Raw genomic sequence first — 23,047 nt, forward strand, 5'->3', positions numbered from 1 at the left:
ATTATTATTATTAGTAGTAGTAGTAGTAGTAGTAGGACAAGCATAGCTGTACATGGAAATTTACATTTTGCAGTCTCTACGGGCAGTCTCTACGAGCCTCTACGGCGATCTGTGGGAAAGCTTGAAGCGTAATAACTAATGTATAGCATCACATCATAAGTTGACCTGCTGCTGGACCGACACACGGAGCTTCCCTTTACTCAAAATCACTGCCGAATATCAGCCACGGGGCTGGGGGTCCGCTGTGTGTCGGACGCTGTGCACACTGGGGTTAATGTGGAATTGCTTAACTTGGGGACGCCCTGGGGAGTTGTTAGATGGTGGGGTGACTGCTAGCGCAACTCTCCAGGTTTACTGCGGTTAGCACGGACAGTGCTTTGCAGCGTATAGAAGGTTATAATGATCTTAAAAAACCTTTTCACTGAGGAAGAACAAAATCCCGCAGAAGTAAATCGGCTTAGTGGGCAGAATTAGGGGGGAAGGGTTTGGAGCCAGGGTAGGATTAAGGAAAATTGTGCAAAATAAAGAGCGAGTGAGCAAGAGGGAATGTGTGTGCGCGCGTTTGCATGACCAACCGAGGGCGGGCAAGAGGAGGGAGAGGGAGAGAGAGAGAGAGGGAGAGGGAGAGAGGATGAGCATTGAGTGAAGAGCATAGATTCTCATCCAAATCTCTTTCTGTTTTTTTTTTAATCCTCAACTGCTGCAGCGCTGCGAGCCGCACATCCTGAGGAGGAACCGTATTTTTAAAGTACGCTTTAAAAGATTTATTTTCCTTCACCGGGAGTTCATATTCATTGCATGTATTGAAGTGATCATTTATTTCGACCTGCTTCTACTTCCCCCCGTATGTGAACTGCACCATGAGCAGTTTCTGGGGACCACCCGATCTCGTGCCTCTGGAATGGTGGGGGTTACGCAGCCGAGGAAAGGCGAGCAACTAAACGCTGATGGAGTTTTGGATTTATTATAAAATACAGGAAAGATGACCGTCTTTTCGTTGTGTTTCCTCTTGTGCGCGGATCTACTGGATTTAGCCGTAGGTAAGTCGGTCACTTTGTCACGGGTTTTGTATTAGCTGAAAGCAATATGACTGATATTTTTCACGAGTTTTGTGCAATTTGAAAGCGTTGAAAAAATATTTGGCACAGGGATGCTGTGTTGTCGAAGGGGAAACCGTTTCGCAGTTGCCTTCTCAAAGCGTAGTCCTTTCTGCTTTATTTTAACCCATGAGCAGCAACCTAAGCATGAAAATAGATTCAAAGTCGTGTACTTTCTGCCATCGGCCGGATTTTAATGCAACTGCTGCATGATAATTGCCTGTGTTTTGAAATGTCAACTTCTCCTGTCGGTGTTTAAGGCTGATGATCGCGTACTTCAGAGCGCGGGGTTGTTATTCCTCAGCAGTCTCGGTTTGCTCATTGGTATTTTTCAGAGGTGGCACTGTAGGGTAGGGCACGAGAGAGGGCACTGCGTGAAGGTAATTCAAGCAAATGATAAATATTGAGCGTGAAAGCCACCAATCCACACGATGGATGCATTAAAATTAGCTATGCCGGGTCGTGTGTCCGGGAACCAGATATTGTAGACTTTATCGCTATTTTTGCTGTTTGATTTCTCTCTGCCACGGTCTTAGTGTAAAATCCATCGCTGTCTTCCTTGATCTTACATTGACTTCCTAGATTAAAGTCGAGGGCGGATATTATGGATCGAGAACCTGAAGCGCTTTGTATTGAATGTGAAAAAATTATCTGTTGCTCGCGCCTCTACCATCTCGATTGCCGTCTTGCGTTTCCGTTCAAATGATGCTGGCAGTCTTTCCCCCCGTTAAAGGGAAGGACTCTTCACCGCTCTCCTGAATATACCCACTCCATCCTGAAGTGCTTTCTGCACCAGCGTTAGTTCATGCGACCGCGATGCTCTTCGCTTTAATTAATTATCTGTGGTGATATTTAGACATTTGAGGTGTACATTGAATCTGATATATCTGACCCAGCTGAAAATGAAAGCTATAACCGACATTGGGAATTGCATCACTTCTGTGACAAGGCATCTTTGAAAGCAAATTCGCATGCGTTCAGAATGTACTAGTACATGACAAATCGGCTGGATGTCATTCTTTCATTGCCCGTAAGAAACCACTGAAGGAATGAACTAGGTGCGTACGGTATGGGGAAAGTTTACATGAACGAGAACAAAAAGCACTCGCATCAGAGGGGACGAGATTGAACTGAAAAGATGTTAAAGCAATGAAACGCTTCCCTCATAATTCTGCTAATCCCGCACGCACCTGGCATCTCTATCTCTTCTCACTCTCTGACCCCCCACAAAAACAAGAATTAAGTTTGCTTGCTTCGAATTTTTTCCCGTCGGAGTCCAAAAACCCCGATTTGCTCATTGCACGCCGCATAGGTAGTCATGTGTTTGTGCGTAGTTTAAAAGAATTTTTCACAGGAGAGGCGAGCGTTTGCAGATGTTTTATTTTTTTTGCGGGAAAGCTCCGATGCCAACACCAACAGCAGCAGCACGCGATCCAGGGGTGCCTGCCCCAGCGGCTTCCTTGCATCCCCGAATACGCGCATCTCCTCCAGCGCCAATCTCATAACGACGTTTAAGATGTTCATCAGTCCGTGAAAGCGCAACTCATATCGCGTCCCTCTCCCTCAATTAACAAAGTGAACAAAAAATGTCATTACAGCAGAGGTTCAAGCCTGAATTCGTTTTGTGCTTCAGGACCGACTGTGCATTATTTAAGCAGATTGGAGAGGATAATGCGTTTGTGTCTGGATAATTTTTGGGGGCAGCCTCGGGTCAAGCAGGGCTTCGGTTGGACAGATACCGTGATCATTGGTCCAAATGTAATTTTACCGCCTGTTATTATGACTTATAACGCCTCTTAACATTTGTGCAGAGGTGTTCATAGCGGGCCTGTGTTGGAGGAAAGGTCACTGCACGATCGCATTTTGTGCTTCACATGCATAATTATGCCGAACAGATACGGCGCTCTTTCAGAATCATGTTCAGCAGTCGGCACGAGCTTCTCCGTGGAACAGCTGACCCCGCTGTGCATAATTGAAAAGAAAGACTTATGCTGCCCCACTGGAACGCACGTGAGGCAGGTGACGTTGCGGGACGAACAGCGTGGCGGAGTTTGGACAGGCGGAGCGTGTCGCCGCCGGTTGGGGAGCGGTTCCGCCGCCGTTCACGGCCGAGCTGGGAGCGCACTCCGCCCGCCTCTGGCAGTGCCTTTGTTATGAGTCTTACAGGCCGGCTGATGATGCATTGCTGAGTAAATCCAATGTGATTAGCGGTTGGCTGGTTATATCCACCTTCTCAGGAGAGTTCAGAGGCCATTCCTCTACTCAAGCTCAATTTGGCCACAGATGGAGAATTATTTAAACTACAGTGCCCTGCCAAAATCAAATAAGCAGTCTGAGTCTGAGGGATATCAGCATGCAGATGATGCCCTGAGCAAAATGGAGAGATAAGGTTTTATTTGGAGGGAAATGACTTGTTTGTAGCAGATCAGACAGAAAAGGGCAATGCAGCCTCCCCCCCCGGAGCAGTTTCACCTTAAGGTTAGGAAATCGAACAAAGACTTTCTGTTGTCCTTTACAGATCATTTTGGCTTTACTTTTATTTTGTCCTGAGATTTTTCCGCACAAGTCCCTACTTACTGGTGATGGTTCTGTGAGGGTCAAATGAAATGTTTCCTACAGAAACAAGTCTGCACACACCGTGTGCAACCCATCCAAAAAGCTCCCAAATGCACACAGTACATAGACACTCCCATCCCTCTTCTCTGGTACTCCTGCACTGAATGTCTGCTGGTGACTGTCTTCAGAAAATAACTGGTGACTCATGGTGTAATACACTTATTAATGTCACTCATTTCAGCAGTACCCATACTATATACAACCTGACCACAGGTAAAGTATGAATAAAAGCATACGTCTCCTATGACGAAGGGAAACCGCTTTATTTCTGAATACCATATGTGCACAGACACACACACACACACCTGCTACAAAATGGGGAAAGGGCATAATATTGGGAGGATTTGTTCTAGCATTCTCTGTGAAATGATGGTGTTATGAAAATTGTCTTTACCATTCTAGCAGAGGTGAATTACTGGTATCTGACACCAGAAATGAGGAAGAGCACATGGTTTTGGATGGGAAGGTGAAAAGACAAAGGACCAAGTTACACAAAGGAATTTAGGAAACGTTGGGTTGTCTGTTTGTTTCATTTGTGTGAGGAGCTCTTTGTAGAAAATATTTCCTGTCTCCATGTGAGTAACTTTGTGTGATCTTGCGTATATATGTGACATTCAGAGCTGGGAGTTTGCTGTGCGCCTTGCTTCCAGTCACACAGCTGAGCCGTGACAGCGTTCTGATTCAGGGGACATATGTCAGTCTTAACGAGCCATCAGATAAAGTGTATCTGAGGGATTTGAAATGCTTAGGGATCAATTCTGCCGTATTGATTTTTACCTGACCACGGCTGCAGCTGGCTCATCCAGATTATCTGCTGCACATGTGTGCACCACATCTTTCTCTGTCCCTCAGACAGACAGTTAATCGAACAAAATTTCGTCAGGTATGATTTTGATAACAACTGAAACACAGAATAGCCTTCACAGCAAGGCTTACACATTCTAGTCTTGGTGATTCGAGAGCAAAATGTTTGTTTTTTTTTTTTTTTTAAAGTTGTAAATTTATGCCTCGTGCTGGAGGAATGTTTACCATTTATAGCTTTGCCTCTTGTCGGCTCCTTTCCATTTCCTGGTAAGCATAGTGATTGATGAGCAAGCATCAAAGGATTTAAGGTATTTACTACCATACAGATATCATGAAGCATCAATATATTTAGTGAATCTCCATCTGGGTACTAGCACAGAGCTATGAAGTGGCGTTAGTGACGCTAGTATTCGGTCTCACAAGTCCCCGCTCCCCCTGGTTTCTGGAAGCTCAAACATATCAGAAGAAAGAGTAGGAGTTAATAATGCATGTGAATGGTATAATTTTCTCTTTATTGAATTCTGGGTCTTTTTCTGGCATCTGGTAATGTAGTATGTCCTGGGTTTCACTTCATGAATCAAATCCAATTACATCCCCAGCGTGTCACTTTTGAGCACCTTGACCAAACATTCTGTTTCAAAGATGTGATAAAGGTGGTCACCTAGTCCTAGTATGGGCAAAAATAAATGAATAAACATAACTGAGAAAGCACCCATGGAAAGCAGTATTATCCTGACGTATTATCAGTGGCATTCTAGTGATGAACATTTTAAAATATCCAATGTGCATAGCTCACGCCCCTTCATCACTGTGTGGATGGTAACGTCCAGGTGCTGAAACATGCATGTTAAAGCACATTAAAACAGGCACACCGATGATGTCGGCCCACAGCAGGCACGCTTACAGCGTTTTCAGAAGCAGGACAGAGCATGCCCAGAAGCAGATACTGCACGGTCACCCACACAGAGCAGGCCGGGAGCTCTCCAAAACCATCCTGCGAGTCAGAACAACCTGAAAAACGGCAGGGATTGAGCTCAGAGAGCTGGGTTCAGCGGCACATGACCATGGCGATACTCCTGCAGACGAAGACTCCCGATTCAACATGGGGCAGCTAGAGCTGTCGGAAGCTTGGGACTTTCTGAGGGGTTGACATTTTCTACAAAAAAAAAAAAAAACAAAAACAAAACAAAATACAACTTTGTTTTCTCTTTCCTGGTTCATTTTGCCATCAGCTTCCACAACTTTGGAAGGCTTGATGTAAAGGAGTTCTCGGTTCTCTGAGGGTCGTGATGTTACAGCTGTGGGCTCGGTGAGGTCCTTCATGCCACTCAAACCGAGTCTTGATACACGCTGCATTTCCTCTGCACTGCCAGTGTGTGCTACCGCTGCCTGAAGAGTGTGCTTAAGGATAGAAGAGAGAGCTCCAGCAGAAAGCCGTAATTCACAGTCCTTCAGGTCATTCTCCAGCATGGGCAGTTATATAGAAAAAGGGAACTGCGCTGTGGTTATGGGGGTGGGCCTGACGTGAATAATGCGTGCTTTTAAATGGGGCTGCAGTGTAGCATAGTGGTAAGGAGCAGGGCTTATAACCGAAATGTTGCCCAGTGGGGAATTCTGTTGTACCCTTGGGCAAGGCACTTAAGCCAGAATTGCCTCAGTAAATATCCAGCTGTTTTAATGGGTAACATTGTAACCTATGTAAGTCTGTCTGCATAGGGGTGTCAGCTAAATGACATTAATGTAATGTAATGTAATAAATGACAGGTGGTATGGCTCTGAGGCATGCTGCTGCCACACATATGTTTATGTTTTTCAAAGCGGGTGGAAACAACCTAACAAAGCAGTGGAGGAAATACAGCCCAGGACTCTCAGGTTGCTTTAGGTATTTTTTTTTTAATAATCGAGCAAATCTTGCAGATGGCTACAGACAAATGATCTGACTGTAACTTTGTAACTTTGTAATAAAAAAGTGCTGATAGTCAGTCTGTTGGAGTACTCTACCACACGTTTGACAGCCAGTTGCAGGAAGGCTCAAGATTAATTGACCGGTTTCATGGTTGACTGCTTTATTCATTTATCACATATGTCTAGTGTAACATATGTTATAAATATAGTACAGTAAATGTGTAAAGTAATCTTTTGTGTTATTTTTGAGAACCTGTGTCACACAGAGCTTATCCATTGCTTTCATTGATGCATAAAACCATTGTTCTCATTTCCACTGATTGTGCAAATGTATATTTTTAAAATTAAAACACCATAATTTAAGGATTATATTTTTAACATATGTTAATACATCAGGTACTTGGATATATGTCCTGATTTATACATTCATTTACCATTTGTTTTGTGTGTGTGTGTGTGTGTGTGTGTGTGTGTGTGTGTGTGTGTTTGCATGCGTGTGTGTGTGTGTGTGTTTGCATGCACGTGTGTGTGTGTGTGTGTGTGTGCGTTTGCATGCACGTGTGCTTGTGTGTGTGTGTGTGTGTGTGTGTGTGTGTGTGTGTGTGTGTGTGTGTGTGTGTTTGCATGCACGTGTGTGTGTGTGTGTGTGTGTTTGCATGCATGCATGTGTGTGTGTGTGTGTGTGCGTGCGTGTGTGTGTTGCATTTGTATAGGCGGAAAGCTTTAAAAGAATCATAAAACTGTTTGAAATGGTCCTCCTGCCGTGGTCATGTCCCGTCGCTGTTTTTAAAGCCCTCTAAATCCCTGGGTTTTGCAGCCTTAGCTGCTCCCTACCCTCTGACGTGAGGGAGCTAGCATCCGCAAGGTGTGTGGAGCACAATGCTCCGGTCCTGAGTACATCAGTCTGTCCGTACCCGCTGTTCCACAGCTACGGTTACTGAGCTCAGGGTGTGAGGGACTTAACAGAAACGTCTTTCTTATAGTATCTGTATGTGTATTGCATCATTTTTATTATCATGAAATTTTATTATTATATCAGTTCCATATTAGAGAATGTTAGTGTATGCTAGTTATGTACCAATGCAAGTTATTGGGTCTTTAGGTTACCTGCATTTTTAACAAGGATTATCTGTCCTGACTTGATGTGGGCTTTGAAGTGAGTGAATTGTTTTTGAGAGGGAGTCCACAAATGGCTGAAATGTATTTGGAAAAAAGTTGAAAACAGACGCCATTGGGTGTGCGCATGCGTGCGTGCGTGCGTGTGTGTGCGCTGTTTTCAATGAGGACCTGATTGCAGACACTTGAGGAGTAACCATTGTAATTATGAGAAATGGATATTAATGAGAGCTGGGAGAAACTGAGCCGTGTTTGCAGCAACAGCGTCTTCCCCGTGAAGCCGCCTTGCACAATTAAGTCATGTCACATCGCAGTCAAGGCCGGGTCCGTGTTGGGGGACGCAGTGCTAACTGTCCCGATCCTTTATCAATGCCGCTCTGATGGCTGTGTGGATTATTTAATCGATCATACAGTCTGATTTATACGTGCTTGCCTTTCCTGATCAATGCTCAGTGTGCACTGACGGAAAAACTCACCCAGCGAGCTCAGGGGAGAGATAAGACGACCTGCACAGATTAAGATTTGACCATTACCAGCTAATTTACAAAGTGGATAATTTGTGCAGTGTTGGCTTCTTTGTTAGATCTCATCGATCGGAATTTATTTGAGCAGCATGCTGATTGGTTAGGCGCGAAAGCCCAGTGAATGGTTTTCCACGATGCCCTTCACCCTAACAGTGTGGGCGGCGGCCCAGGAGCCTCCGTCTGTACCTCACAGTTTGGACAGGAAGTCTCATCACCCGTCTTTTAAAGTGAAAATTAGCTGCCAGCTGAAACACAGGTTCAAAACCTGCAGGACGCTGTCCCTCCAGGCTGTCGGATTGTCTGTCTTTGTGGTGCGCTCCCTGTGGAGCTGTGGCTGAGGCCCCAGGTATGGCTTACCTGAGCAAAACTGGGTGAAGCAGGATCCCTGTATGCCCACGGCTTTCCTTCCCTCTGCTGCGGCCCTTTCAGGAGACCCAACCTCATCTGTGTTCTTCCTCTAATGGAGCACGTTTAGAAAGCCAGCAGTTTAGATGATCATGCCTTAATCATAAATGGGCTCCATAAATCATAAGCTGGCAGAATTATAAATCATTATCAGGGATGTGACGTGCTCGCTGGTGGTCGCAGCCGCCCGGGATGATACGTGGAGACCCACACTGGGAATCGTTGCGGGGCCTCCTGTAGCCTCACTCTGTCAGCACAACTCAGCAGCTTACAACTGTAATTATCCAAGTTCCGGAATAAACATTTACCATGTTTGCTTGCGGTGGCTCATATCTGGGGTTTAGCCTCTGGTGGCTTAAGGAAAGGTTTCAACAAATACTCCGGGCTAAAGCCTTATACTAAATACTTATATAGGGGTAGAGTTGCCGTGTTTATACAAGGCTAAGGTTTCACTGCTTGTGCAGGGCTAAATCCTCTATACTTATCAGAGAACAATGGCTGTGTCCCAGTCTGCCCCTTACACCCCTGCTAGCTAACTCGCCCTCCCGGGAGCGTGCTGTAGTACCTGCCACTTTGCGCCATTTAGCAGTGCCACGGGAGGTGGTTCTGAGTTAGCAGAGAGGGCTGACTATGGCCCTCAGGTGATCCTTCTCAGCAAGTCTGCCTGTGTGCAGAGACAGCTCAAACCACTGATCAGAGATAAGGGGGTTAAAAATTTGGGAAAAAAAGAACAACAAAAACATTTGAACTCTTGTTCACATAATTTACAGCTAGCTACTTATCTAGCCATCAAGCTTACTTGATAAACATAGATATGTATTGTGTAGCATAGTTAACTTGGAAGTCATTAGAGCCAGATGTACAGTAACTAGATACCTAGCTTTGTTTGTTTGTTTGATACATGTTAAGCAGGGGACGGCGTGCAGCTGATGATCATCCCGCCTCCTCCCTGTTTGCCAAATCAAATGATCCACCCAGTGATGTCAGAGGTGACACTGCAGGAGCCTGTGGTGAGCAGGGAGGTGAGAGAGCCAGACACAGGCTGTAAAACCAGCAGGACAGGGAGTCACCATTGTGGTTTCCAGTATTACCTCTGACTAGATAAGGAAGAACAAAGTAAAAACAAGGGTGAAAGAAGCCAAGAGAATGGAAATGAGGAGAAGATTAACAGAGATATCAAATGAAATGTAAGCATATGAAACGATGGATATAGCAACAGCCAGATGAACCTTAAGGTTTGATTTGAAGGTGAATTTGATTTGATATTTATTATTACAGTCTCAGATGTGTTGGGGTAAGGAAGTCCACAGTCTGAGAAGTTTGGAGAGGCCTGCGTGTCTTACCTGAACTCTGGCAGGACTGAGCAGGACAGTTTAACTTTTTTTTGTGTTTCCTGTACAAGTCTGTTTTTCGGGGGCATATACAATACTGTGATTCAGCTGAAAGGGAAGCTATTAGGAATCCATGGTATCTCATCCAAGCAATGAACGAAAGAGGGCTTCTTGGACTGTGCTGAACTGTCCAGAGGTTACTGAGGGCAAATGCCCTGCGTTGAATTTCAGCCAGATATACAGACTTAAAGGAAATGAGGTATGACCTAAAAAATTAATCTGAAAATAACTTGCCCTCATTTTTTTTCTTTGCACAAGAATGAATAATTTCTACTTTATTCTCTCCAGTGAAGGAAGTGTAAGCCGGGTGATGTCACTTATTGATTTACATCTTTCTTAATTCTTCCCATGCCAATCCCCAGAGGTTAAAGGTGAGAGTTTTTATGCATTTGCTCTGAGCTGCCTGAGATATAATCCTTATCCTGATGATTCGCTGTTTCTCTCTGCTCGCTGGCAGATTTTGTGTAAGAGAACAGCACATTCATTATGTTCAAGGTATTAAGAAAGAAAAGGGAGAGAGAGATGGAGAGGATACATTTTTCATAGCTCATACAAATCAACAGAGTTGAAAAAATGGGATGCAGTCCAGTTGTATTATTGTATTTTTTATTGCTGCAAAGAACAATTAATTTGTAAAACAAGGCTGTTCATGCCAGAGTTTTTTTTAAACAGTGCTTAACCCAAACCCTGAATGCACTTGCTGCAATCACGCCATGAATGTGAGTGTTTTTGGTTCTGGAAACTGACACCAGATAGAGTGGCGTACAGCCTTTGAAAGAACTGCATGAACATTACACTCAGATCTTGCCTGGGTACACTTCCTCCCTTTCCCCCCAAACTAACTAAATTTTTAACATCTAAGTTTATTAAATTCCCCACATGGGGAAATGGTTGAAAACTACGCTGTAGAACAGTATAACTATATTGTGGAACAGTATAACTACACTTTTAACCACAAGGAAAACGAAAAGAAAAAAAAGACTTTTCTTGTTAATTATTTTGACACATACTTCCCCTTCTTGAAATTTCACTTTTTTATTTCAAGATAATCAAACTTTTCGTTGTTAAGTTATGGATGGCCATATGTATGTATATAACACTTCCTGGTGCTTTTTTTGAAAGATTGACAAAAATTTTTGCCTCTTAGCATCCAGAGATGATCATATTTTACAGCAATGTTTGGAGGATTAATCAGTGATTATTCATACATTGTGTAAAATGAAGAGATTAGTGTTAGATAATATACATGCATTAATGTTATTACTTGTATTTTAAGGGAATTGTCACCTTTTGAAAAGTCAGGTTTTCAGTCATGGCACAAACTGTGGTTATATAAATCTATAACGTGCCATAAAACCCACTTTACTTTAAATTACTCTGACTCTGTAGTTTATAGTGCCTTTTTTTATTATGATCAAAAAATGGAATGTGCTTGAATGCATACAGCCTTATTTATAAATCCTTTTTTATAATATTAATTTTTCTTAGGTGGTCTTAAGTACCAATGCAAATCATGCAGACACTGTGAAATGTAAAGGAAAACAAACTTGTTTTTCATGTGATGTTTTACACTAACTTTGCATAATCATGTCACATACTATCTATCCTGTGTACCACCAACCTATGTCTAATATTCCTATTTCTAAATCCAGTCTCTTCTGCTGTCAGCTGGTTTTGTTCCTGTTAAGCTGAGTAACCCGTGTACACAGATAGAGATAAAGCCATTTTATTCAGCTGTGGAGGAAGAATGAAGAAAAGAAAGCTATTTCTTCCTTTGAGATTTAGTGTAATGGGTTCAGTAAGCACCTACACCAAGTTTACTTGTAAGTGATGTACTAGTATACTTGCAAACAGCCTTTTTTTCATGTTAGGTCAACTTAATTTCATACCAGGAAAATAGAAACGGATTTGCAAACACATTCAGAGTGATTCATTTGCTTGTTTTAGTTGCTGTTACACGCAGATCAGAATTTTATTGCTCTGGTACTGCAGCAGAGGCTCCCTGGAGAATCCACAGGTATGATGGAGAATGGATGTCCTAATCGCTGTGGTGCTAAGCTTCCTGTGTGCTAATCAGTGACGTCACCGAGTACCTACAGTAGAAATGGAACATAGTGGAAAAACGTGTTGTGTCTGTTTGAGAGGAAACGAGTGAGAGTAAGTGGGAAAACCCGAAATTTTTCCCTGTCCCCTCGCAAAAGGCAATTGAGATACACCTCTTAAAATACATGAGAAAAAACACTGAATAAGGGAATGCTAATGTAACATATCGGTAACAGTCTGCTATAGAGTGTGTAGGGACTGTTCATGTCCTAAGGGCTGTGTGTAGATGCTGTTGAGGAAGTCGGTAGATTAGTTGGGTAGGTCTGAGGTCAGGCTCAGGGCTGTGTGTTGATGGTGTTGAGGAAGGCAGTAGATTAGTTGGGCAGGTCTGAGTTCAGGTCCTTTCTCTGTCTGTGGTCGTTGGTCAGGTGTGATCCCAGAGGTCAGGTGTGATGCTCTGCACATGGCACTGGGTGAGTCGTGATCTTTTCGAGAGGAATCAGGAGCGATACACATCGCAGTCAGAGGAAGGGGAAGGAGAAGCATCAGTGACAGAGTCCAGTGGCCTGTCTGCGCAGCCTGTATCCCAGTAAACCTGAATGCATTTGCTTGTCGTACTGCACACCTTTATGGTGGAACAAAATCACAAACAGTCCGAGTTCACTTTCAGCGCTCTCTAATGTGTTGGTTTTAATTTGCATCCTGGTGGAATTACATTACTGTCCATGTTTCATATAAGGCTTTCACAGGCACTGTTCATGAACAGCACTGTACTTCCCAAGAAGGTAGGAAAGTGACCTGTAGTACACCATGTACACCAGGCACACCACATACAGTTATCAAACAGGGAACACAGGTGTGAAGGAGGAGGGTCATAAACCTACCGTGTGTCATCCGTAACCATGAAAAACAACACCTGTGTTGTACTGTGTAATATTTAGCATGAGCAAATGAAATGTTTAAAGCATGTAGATTTAAAAGAAATTGGGTAAGAATTAATATGCAGATAGTTTCCTATTAAATATCATTAGCTGTGATTACTTTGGCTACGTAGTGGGCTCTACATGGTGTTTCTAAATGGGAAGAATGCTCCCAATTGAACAAATTAATGTCAGAATAAATGCATTTTAATTAAATGATATTAACTTTAAAAACACAAAATAACATAATTACCCCATCCCTAGAAAACCTGCAAGCTAGTTTATACCTGGCAGCCAACTTAAGATTGCTATGCTGTTTCATTTTATTAGTGTCATTTTTATGAATAAGCAAATCAATTTACCAATCACAGTTAGGCAGGACCTTATTACTGATGCATAATTAGAATGGACATAATCGATACAAATAACAGGTTCAGTGCGGCATTAGTATTAGATATTAATTATACCACGCCTTACAACAGAAGTCAGTCAGTCAGAGTGACAGTCACTAAAGCGTGTAAGGCTTCCCAGCTTTTGGTGAAAACGCCATGATGGCAGCACCAGCTCTCTCTGACGGCCGTTCGTGCACACAGTCAGGCGAGTGCCGGGCCTTTGCTGGCCGGTAACTTTTAAAATTTAATGACCTGCTGTGCTGGAGCAACATGTTCCCGACTGTCAAAACGCGGCGTTTCCGCGGAGATGGGCCAGGGGTAGAGAACGCTGCCAAATGCACGAATTGCAGCGAGAATGGGGAGGGTCTTCGGTAATTAAAATACAGTTCATTATACTGAAGCGTGTCAGCACAGGATGCGTTTAATACCGGATGAAAAATTAAATGTGCGACAGTTCATTTGAAGTGTTTGTTCACCACGATTTTGAGACGAAGGCTTGTCATGTACTGTACAAAGCATTTAATTAATCTGTCACTCAGTTAGAAAGGGTGGATTTTATTTTGCTTTAAAATTAATTGTTTCATTGGCAGACGTTGAAATGTGTGGGAGGATCGTACGTTTGTAACTGTGTGTGTGTGTGTGTGTGTGTGTGTGTGTGTGAGAGAGAGTGTTTCTATATTTGTGTGTGTGTCTGTGTGTGTGAGAGAGAGGGTTTGTGTGAATATGGATACATGTCTGTGGAATTCCCTTTGAACTGGACCATGTTCTTTTTGTCCCAGTTATAGCTGAAGACGCTTGTGGATAATAGTACACTCTACACAGAGAACATGTCCAGGCTTTCATAAGAAAGGGGGAAAAACACTGCATACATTTGGATCTTCAGTGATGTTCCCACTCGTTTGCGGGAAGATGACACTGCATTATTTATTTGATTTGCAGGCACTCAAATTCCAGGGCGACTTACACAACTAACATTTTACACATAATGCACATAGCCAACAGGATGTTCTACTGACGCAGTTCAGGTTAAGTACCCTACTCAAGGCTGCCGCCCCTGTGGTCTCCTGTGACCACTTACTGGTCGACTCAAGAGTCTCTAAGGACACTGAAAGGTGGAGAATGGAGTTGGGTTAACCAATGGGGTGATGGCATTTTATGGGTGCCCTCGGTTGCTGGGTGCTGTGTCCCCCTTCTCTCTCTCGCCTGTCTGAGAGCTGCCACTCTGGGCATGTGGTCACCCTCCAGCGCCCCAGGCAAAATGCACGCCTCTGCAACGCCCATCTGATGGGGGGGCTCTGACTATACAGCAGCTGTACACCACTTTGGGAGTAGTGGCCGTGCATCACCTCACCTCCCTGTAGAGCACTCTGATCTCTGAGAAAGGTGCTATTGAAATGCAATTTGCTACTATAGGCGGTGGCATGGCCCTGTGAATGAGTGGTCGTGCTTGTGGATTGGCTTGGCTTTGGTTTATTTTTTAGCTTTGATCTAAGAAGTGGCAAGGTGAAGGTCTTTGGGCTGGTGTGGATTGTAGTTCATTATAAGAACGCACGTCCCCAGCCCTGGGGTGCTTCGCTGTCAGATCTCGGAGACATGATTGCACTGACTCTTTCTGGGCGGACATGGTGCCAAATCTAAGACACCACAGTTTAGCACAAAATCTCATGGTGCTCTGGCAACAAGGACACTTTGGCAGCCAATGCCAAAAAAAAAGCTGCATTCTGTGCCTCACCAGAACTCTAGTCAGAAATTGATATTGTCTGTCAAATAACACTTTTAATTACAACCTCATGCAGGTGTAATTGCACTGTAATAATAATAGGTTACACCCTTTTAACCATTGTACAGGTCATGTTACTAATATGGACGTCAGTTGGTAAATGTAATTACATTTAAACGTGTTTGTCCATTACCCCTTACGTTACACTATAGTTGTTTTATTTCCTTTCTCCTGTTAATTCCTTCCTACCACCATTTTCCACAGGGAACTTCTGTTTGAACATTGCAATTGTTGATTACATATTCGTCTCATTATCCCATGAACATGGACTGAAACTACTCACCATTTTTCTGTCCTCACCCGTGTGTGATGACATTGCTATGTTATGGTGGTGCAGGAGTGAAACTTAAAGCCACCTATGGGATACAGACCTCCCATCACTGATGACATCTTGAGATAAATGTCCTATAGGAGCTGCTGCCTTCATAAGGTCTTCCTTATTAACCTTCTCACCCCTAATAACCTCATTATTAACCTCCTTAACCCTAACAACCTCCTTATTAAGCTCTTTAATCTCCTTAAAAATGTGTGTGATGTGATTATAATTATTTACTAATGATATGGTTCGTTCGTCATCTTATCATCCCCTCTTGCTACCTGGATAATGTAATAAAACCCAGCGGTACTCCCATTACACAGAGGGCCAGGGCCCGCCCACGCAGCTGACCCCGGGTCATGTTCCCTCCACAGTCCGTGTGGGCGTGAGCAGCGGGGGGGGCGGAGCTAAGCGCCATGGCTCAGATTTACCGCAAGATGGTTGGTGGGCTGTCACTCTTAACGGGGGCGACAGATTTATTGGGGAGATGAAAAGCTGCGATCTGGGAGCGGATCCGAGTCCGTCTGTCTGTAGCAGCTGGGAGGGAGTCAGAGGGAACAGGAATAGGTACGTGCGGGGGGGGGCGTGTCAGCACTCCCATCCACCAATCACAGCACTGTAGTGCCATTACCCTGAAAGCAGTTTAAAAAGAGCTGCATGCGTTTCCTGTGTTTGGTCTTGTGCTTTTTGTGGTGCTGTATGATTTTATGATCTGTGCTCTGCCCGGTCGCAGAATTAGTGCAAAATAAATCAATATATAAATGCTTACAATACAAAGCGTTTAATGAATATAAAGTGAACACCCAAAAAGAAGAATCTTTTGTTGTTGTTTTCTTTTAAGTAGGTGGTTAATCTGTGTACATATGACGTCTTTTGGTGTCAGAATAGCCTATTGAGTTTCCAGCAACATGGGTCCCTACACCTGGAATTGTTGCAGTTTTTCTGACACACTGAGGCCTGTGGATCCTTAATGCTTTTTAGAACAACAGGAGCGACATCATCACCCCCAGCTGAAGCCACCCATCCTGAACCCGGTCATTTCAGCTTCCCAATCAGCATGAACTGCGAGTCAAATGGACTGAAAATGACACAGCTATTAAAAGAGAATAAAATGATCAAATCTGTCTCCTCTCTGCAGTTTTTTACTATATCCTGGGTCCCAATCCAATTGCCCCCAATTTAGTGTGGTTTTTAAAATGTATTAATATTCAAATTAGTGTTTGAAGTGGTAAAGCCCGATCGTCTGCTCTGATACAGGCTGAGAGTGTGGCATGCTTGCTGGCCACTGCAGTCACTTAGAGACACTCTTAAAAACTGCCATCTCTTAATTGTTTTCCCTGAATATATGCGTCGTTTCAGAATAGACTGTTCAGAAGCCGTGGTAAAAACTCTGGGGTCATCTTTCGCTGGCTCGTCCACTGGCTTTCCTCAGTAACCCAAGGGCTTGCATTTATGGTGAACCTGGAGGGACAGTAATCCTGTGGACTTACATACGTTACAGTTTATACCTGTTATCTATACAGCAGGATATTTCCTTAGTCCAATTTTGCATTACGTACCTTACCCAAGCAGCAGTGCCCCAGCAGGGAACTGAACCAGCTACCTTTTGGTTACGAACCCTGCTCCTTACCACTATGCAACACCCCTACCCACATAAACTCAATACGAAGGGCACTGCCTCTTTGCATGGTAGAACCATGAGTTTAAAAGTCCTCAGTCCAACTGTTCCTTTGGGGAGAAGAAAAATGTCCGGAGCAGTAGAGGTGAAAATGGCTGACTGTGTTCAGAGAGATGGAGGAGTTGTATTTCTGGCCCGGAGGTCACACATTGATGACGTCACAGATCGATGATACTTTCTTTAATGATGGAATGGGATGTCAGGTGACAGTACTGTCACTGTCAGATCTGCTCTTGCTTTTCCCCCCTCAAACTGTCAGCTGCAGCTGCGCCCAAAGAGACTGCAGACTTTGCAGCCCTGCGCAAATCCGCCGATATTGTGCTTATCTCTGGCAATGCTGTACAGCTGTTGCAGCGACCTTGATGATGTGTTTGAATGTTGGGAATCACACCGTATGGTATTTGCCTGCGAAGGGCTTAGATTATGATACGCAGCATTCGTTTTTGTGGATTTTTTTTTCTTCATGGTGTGGATTTTCAATTTACTTATGGGAGCATTAGTAGCTCTGTAAGTTTAAATAGCATATTGTAAAAGAAAAAAAAAACTGGGCTGTTAAACTGATGCATAAACATTGAGTAAAATGCACCATTACAGACTTTATCCCGAGCGGTCCCTGAAGACACGCTGCCTCTTCACAGTGGCACATGCGCCCATCTGGTCCTCGTCTGTCTGTTGTCATGCAAGCCGGAGATCCGCTCAGACATTTGAGTGGCTGAAGACGCTCAGAGTAGGTTTTTGTTTATCGTGGAATCATATTTAGCCGGGAGCTTCCAGAGGCGGCAAGGCCTGGGGTTAATAACCCCGGTGAAGTTCAGGAAATCCAATTTTCTCTGTTTCACTTCCATCTGCTTGTTCCACATTTATATGCACATATAAATTAAGAAGGTGACTCGGGTTGTTATGTTCTGAGAGAACTCATTTTTTGTCTGTGTGTTTTAAAGGCACATGTGAGAAGTGTCAGCCGAATGGAAACAGTCCCCAAACCGGAGGATCTCTGGTACGCGTGAATCCGTTTAGATTCCACTACAAGGTGGGACGCCGGCGATCGATGGCAATTTCACTGTGCTTATTTGGCTTTGCATTTGTCCTGGGATCCAGCTGGAGAAAACCAAAGGTGCCATGTTCTATTCATAACCACACCACACGCTTGTCTTACGTGTGACACCTCTTTGATGGAATGAGCTTGGTGAAGATTGTTATGGTTATTGACCCAATATGAGTGTGACTGTGGGCTTTTGCCTGACAGTGCCCATGAATATGTATTTGCTTATGCATTCATGCATGTGTATGTGTGTGTGTGTTTACATGCACGCGTAGTTCTGTGTACACATTGAGTGTGTGTCTGTGTATATGTTTACATGTCACATATTTGTGTGTGTGTGTGTGTGTGTGTGTGTGTGTGTGTGTGTGTGTGTGTGTGTGTTACTATTCATATTGATCTGTGAGACACAGATGAAGTCTGAGTGAACCTTCCTCAGATCTGTCTCTTCCCCCCAGACCTGTTTTGGCAAGTTCCTCACTGTGTGCGTGATTGATAGAAATGCAGGCGGACACAGTGTCACTGTGCGGCTGCAGAGACCAACTCCACCGACCCAGCTCTCGCCAGCCATCAGCTTCACTTAGGTGTGATGGAGGCTTCGGTCTCAAATGCACAGTGACACTCCCGAGCCCGCTAGCCTTTTTTACTCCACTGATTTCAGGCTAAATCTATGGAAACTCTTTCCCTATGAGGCTAAATCTGTGGGAACTATTTGCCTATGAGGCTAAATCTGTGGGAACTATTTGCCTATGAGGCTAAATTATAGGAACTATTTCTCTGTCTCTCCATTTGAATAAAAAGTACGGCCATCATGATCATTTGGCATTTCTAGTTTTAGTTTCCTGGGTATCCAACAGGACTGATCGTTACAATGCAATGGTAAGCATTAGTCATATTTTACATCTTTAATCCTAAATTATGTAATATCTATTATGAAGACCTTTGTTCCCTGCTAGGAAAGATACAGGGGAAGTCATGGCCCAGATCTGGACCTTAAAGGGGATGTCCTGTGATGAGTGTGAGATGTGACTGCAGTAGTCTTATCTCTCAGATGACAGAGCCGAGCTGAGCTCCCTCGAGGTTTCGGGCTTCCGTCTGGAACTTTGTTCTTCCTGCAGTTCAGGACTCAGCAGCTATAAGTGCTGCACAGTGTGTGCTGCCGTTCACAAAATCACAGAATATTCAGCCTCTTATCCAGAAGCAATATTGAACTCAGATCCAGATATCCAGATATCTAAATGGATTGGCATAATATGCATAAATTATGAAGTGTTTTTAATCATGCCTGTACATAATGTGAGATTTTTCAAATGGAAGGCTAGTAGGCTTCCAAGTGTCTCAGTTGGTAAGGCCCTCACCCTGAGAGCAGGCTAAGCCCTATGACCTTGCTGCTGTGTGGGGTGGCAGTGTAGCATAGTGGTAAGGAGCATGGCTTGTAACTGAAAGGTTGCTGGTTTGATTGCCCGTTGGGGCCGGGATTACCCTTGGGCAAGGTTCTTATCCCAGAGCTATCTCAGCCAAATAAGTGAATATCATGTTAAAATTGTAACAGTGTCTGCTAAATGACAAAAATTTTGGAAAGGCTTTGCGTCATATTAAGCCCTGGGCTCAAAACTGGCTATGTCATTTGTGGACAGTGACTGGGAGCCCATAGGGATTGGGCAGGTAGTCTTTGCTAGAGATTGGGGTGGGTGGGTCGGCCTGGGTGTGGCCAGGCACCTGCAAGTTGCTCGGATGACATCAGCGGGGCAGTGCCTGTGCTTCACTGTGGTGCATTGTGGGATTTGTAGTGTGGATGTATCCCGGGGGAAGTGCCACGGGGTTGTCCTGGTGAGACAACTCTAAAGTCTACAGTTGCTGAGAAAAAGGTGAAATGTCTTAGACAGCAAGAGACGAACGGGAAACTGTGCAAATATTTTCATATACGCACATTGTTTGACATGTTCTGCATGATGGATACAAACTCCCACACAACCTCTGACATTCACCAGAACACTGCTGCCTCCAAAAAAGGTGGGGGTGTCGCATTAAAGGACTGGAAAAGGTCACAAGCTTTTCTTTTAGAAGTCAGTCACATCCTTTCCCCCTTCCGCTCCAGTCGGGTAAATAGCTTTGACATTTTGGGACCTGCTGAAGTATTCGCTTGCTCTAAACTGGTGATTATAAGTCCATTAGCATATTTTATTAATGATGCAGAGCCAAAATGGTCCTGGATACGGGCTGACTTTTAGTGTCTGTTAGATTTGGGTCCTAAGAGAGGGCCTCTCAACACTTCAGATAATGCAGATGAAAGTGCGGTCCAGGCCTGCTCTGTCCTCACCACTGCCTCCGCTTTGGAGCTGGGTGGGGCTTCATGGAGAACACCAAGCCAACGGGACATTGTTCAGTGCTACTCCTCAGGGGGATGTGATCTTTGATGGCGATAAAGGCCGAAGCCTTGAATCTGTATTTCAGTTTACATTGTTCCCTTGCTTAAAAGGTGATTTACACAGCTAGCATTGTATATGTTTGCCATACAGGCAGCTGGATATTTACTCTCGCCATTGATATGAACGCAGAGCCCCAGTTAAGGTCTTTATCCACTGCACAGCCCTCAGTTTAGGACCCAGGGATGAGGACGCTCTGCACAGACAATAAACCACTTCTCCAGAGGCCGAAGCCCTGTGCTCTATCTCTCTCCAGTACGCGCGTAACTTTATGAACCAAGATTATTGGATCTGCAACAGCAAGAGGTGCAGAGGCATCTGTAGGAGGTGGTTTTGCTCCCAGCTTTATTGGTAGTCGGGCAGAAATTGTTGTCCTCATCCTCCCAGAATCTGACCTGAATTCCCCAGGACAGCAGCACTGAGAGGAGCTGGGAAGCCGTTCCTTCCCTTACTTGTCACCACAGATTTCATTCAGAGGTGAGAAATGACTCAAAAGTAACTGCTCGGCCCAGTTTAAACGTCCAGCTTCCGCTGAGTAAATCTCACTGCATTTAAAGTACTCAGATCCTGCCGGGAGTCTTCAGTCTGACTGCAGCTGACAGGGATTAACACTGTATCAGCTCCAAGTGGTGGATGGTGGATTTTTAAGGCCTGAGGAATCTAAATATAGATTATATAGCGTGTCTGCAGCACATTTCTGCAGAACACACAGACATGCACCTGCCCCCTGAGTAAACATTAAAAGTTTGTGCAAGTTTTGCACAAGAAGGGACGTACGTTACTCCCTTGATGAGGCAGAAGAGGGAGAATTCGTTTCACGAATCGAACGAGGAGATGAGAAGGTGTCCAAGCCCGGGACTGAAAACTGTCTGAAGAATAAAAGGCAACTGCTGCATCCTGCATCAAAAGAGGAACCTTTTACAGCAGAGTGTCCGTATCACTGCTGTGAGATCTGTGGTTTATTAAGGCTTATCTGTTCCTTAGAGAATACCGTGGCCCTCAGAGTAAGGTGAGGCATCCCACCTCCTGTACCTCCCTCACGGATGTTTTTTTTGCTGCTTTATTCAAAGTGTTTGTCTTTGACATCTGATTCAAGTAAATTCAGGTTTGATTCTTTAAAGGTTCTCTTCATCTCTGAAAAATTCTCCTCAAGTGAGGTTTGTCAGCCACAAACCTGATGTCAGTATCCCACATTATATACTGCAATGCACTGTTTTTTTAACAGATGTTTTCCTTTGATTATCAGGTCACTCCTCAATCTCGTAATGATACCATCTCAGAATTAAGAGAATATACCTCATCGTACTCCTGCCCCTGCTACCAAACTCAAATAATCACCACCGTGGTCCTCTGAGAAGGACTTTTAACCACACTGTAGTCTCTATAAGGCCAGAACAGGCAGGGGCATGCGATTTCAACAGCTTGTTTTAGTGATTACTGCATGATGTATGCCCGCTATTAGACAGTAGAGCCAGGGGCAGCTTGCTGAATGTAATAGTTATCCCAGCGACCTCAGTCTCTCTTGTCTTAATGGTGGTTTTTTTCATAACGGCAGGACTAGGAGCTGTGGTATTTTTGGACTTCGGACAGCCATCTGTGTGAAGGTCATGTTGTAATTTTTTTTTTGTTTTTTGTTTTTTTTTTCCCCACAGAGACCTTATGACTTGGGTTTGACTGAATGTGCTCAATGAATATTACAGGGTTTCTGCAAAAAATTCACTTGTTTTGAGGAAATTCAGGAGAGGGTCTCCCAGCTGGCTTTTCACAGAAACAGAAATTCACCGTTGGCAAGAGTCCTTGGTAGCTTATTTATTATTTAGCAGCCAGGCATTTGGGGACACAGCTCCCTGAAGCTCTGTGTGTCTCTGTGTGGGGGTGATAAATAGTTGAGGACCTGCATAAATTGACCCTCTCTGTTCGAGGTCTGATGCATTTGACTCTTGATTGCTGTGCTGAGACTGGTCATTGAGAATGGAGAGGCATCATGTCAGGGCATGAAATGCTGCCTTAACGTGTAGATTTGGAAGTGTCAGACAGGAAATATGTGGCTATTCTTCAGTGGCGGAGTTGTGGAAGCTACTTAACCTTGAATTACAAAAATAAAAATATTCTTCCTAGATTGATCCAGTGCCATACACCTACATGTATTGTTTTTGTAAACATTTTTTTTCCCAAGATGGCGGTTCCTGCTGTTTTCTAAGTAATGGCAGCTCTCCCCATGGTGGGTTTGTCAGTTGTGTGCTGAAGGACTGTCGCCATCTAGCTCTGACCTCCTAGCAGAGCGCAGACGTGGTGGCGGGATTAGCGACCGGTCCAATCAGGCATGGCTTCACAGGGCTTAATCAGCAATTTCACTAAAATCACCATCCTCGCCCCCGCATGCCTCCGCTGCCTATATCCTAATATGGATTATGTGATTTATGTGATTTGCTTATCATGTTTAAACATGGATGGTGGGTAATGACATTCTCCCTGCCAGTGTGGCTCCCCGCTTGGCCCTTATTAGATGCCAGAAGAGGCATCTTTTCCTACAATACCGATTGTCACTCACCCTTGTACTCTTAGTCCCTCTGTAAGGAGGCAGCAGCAGCACTC

At 44.2% G+C, this 23,047-nt stretch overlaps 1 protein-coding gene across 1 annotated transcript in view; it reads left to right on the top strand.

Moving 5' to 3' along the window:
- Positions 1-625: 625 nt before the first annotated feature.
- The window catches only part of LOC118779259 (immunoglobulin superfamily member 21-like), a 180,115-nt gene continuing 157,693 nt past the window's right edge, over positions 626-23,047 (top strand). The window contains exon 1 of the mRNA XM_036531263.1: positions 626-1,040. Coding sequence (XP_036387156.1) covers positions 983-1,040 — 58 coding nt within the window. The 5' untranslated portion in view covers positions 626-982. The remainder of the gene's footprint in view (positions 1,041-23,047) is intronic.

This window comes from Megalops cyprinoides, chromosome 6 (genome assembly GCF_013368585.1).
Source record: "Megalops cyprinoides isolate fMegCyp1 chromosome 6, fMegCyp1.pri, whole genome shotgun sequence".
Taxonomy (NCBI): Eukaryota; Metazoa; Chordata; class Actinopteri; order Elopiformes; family Megalopidae; genus Megalops; species Megalops cyprinoides.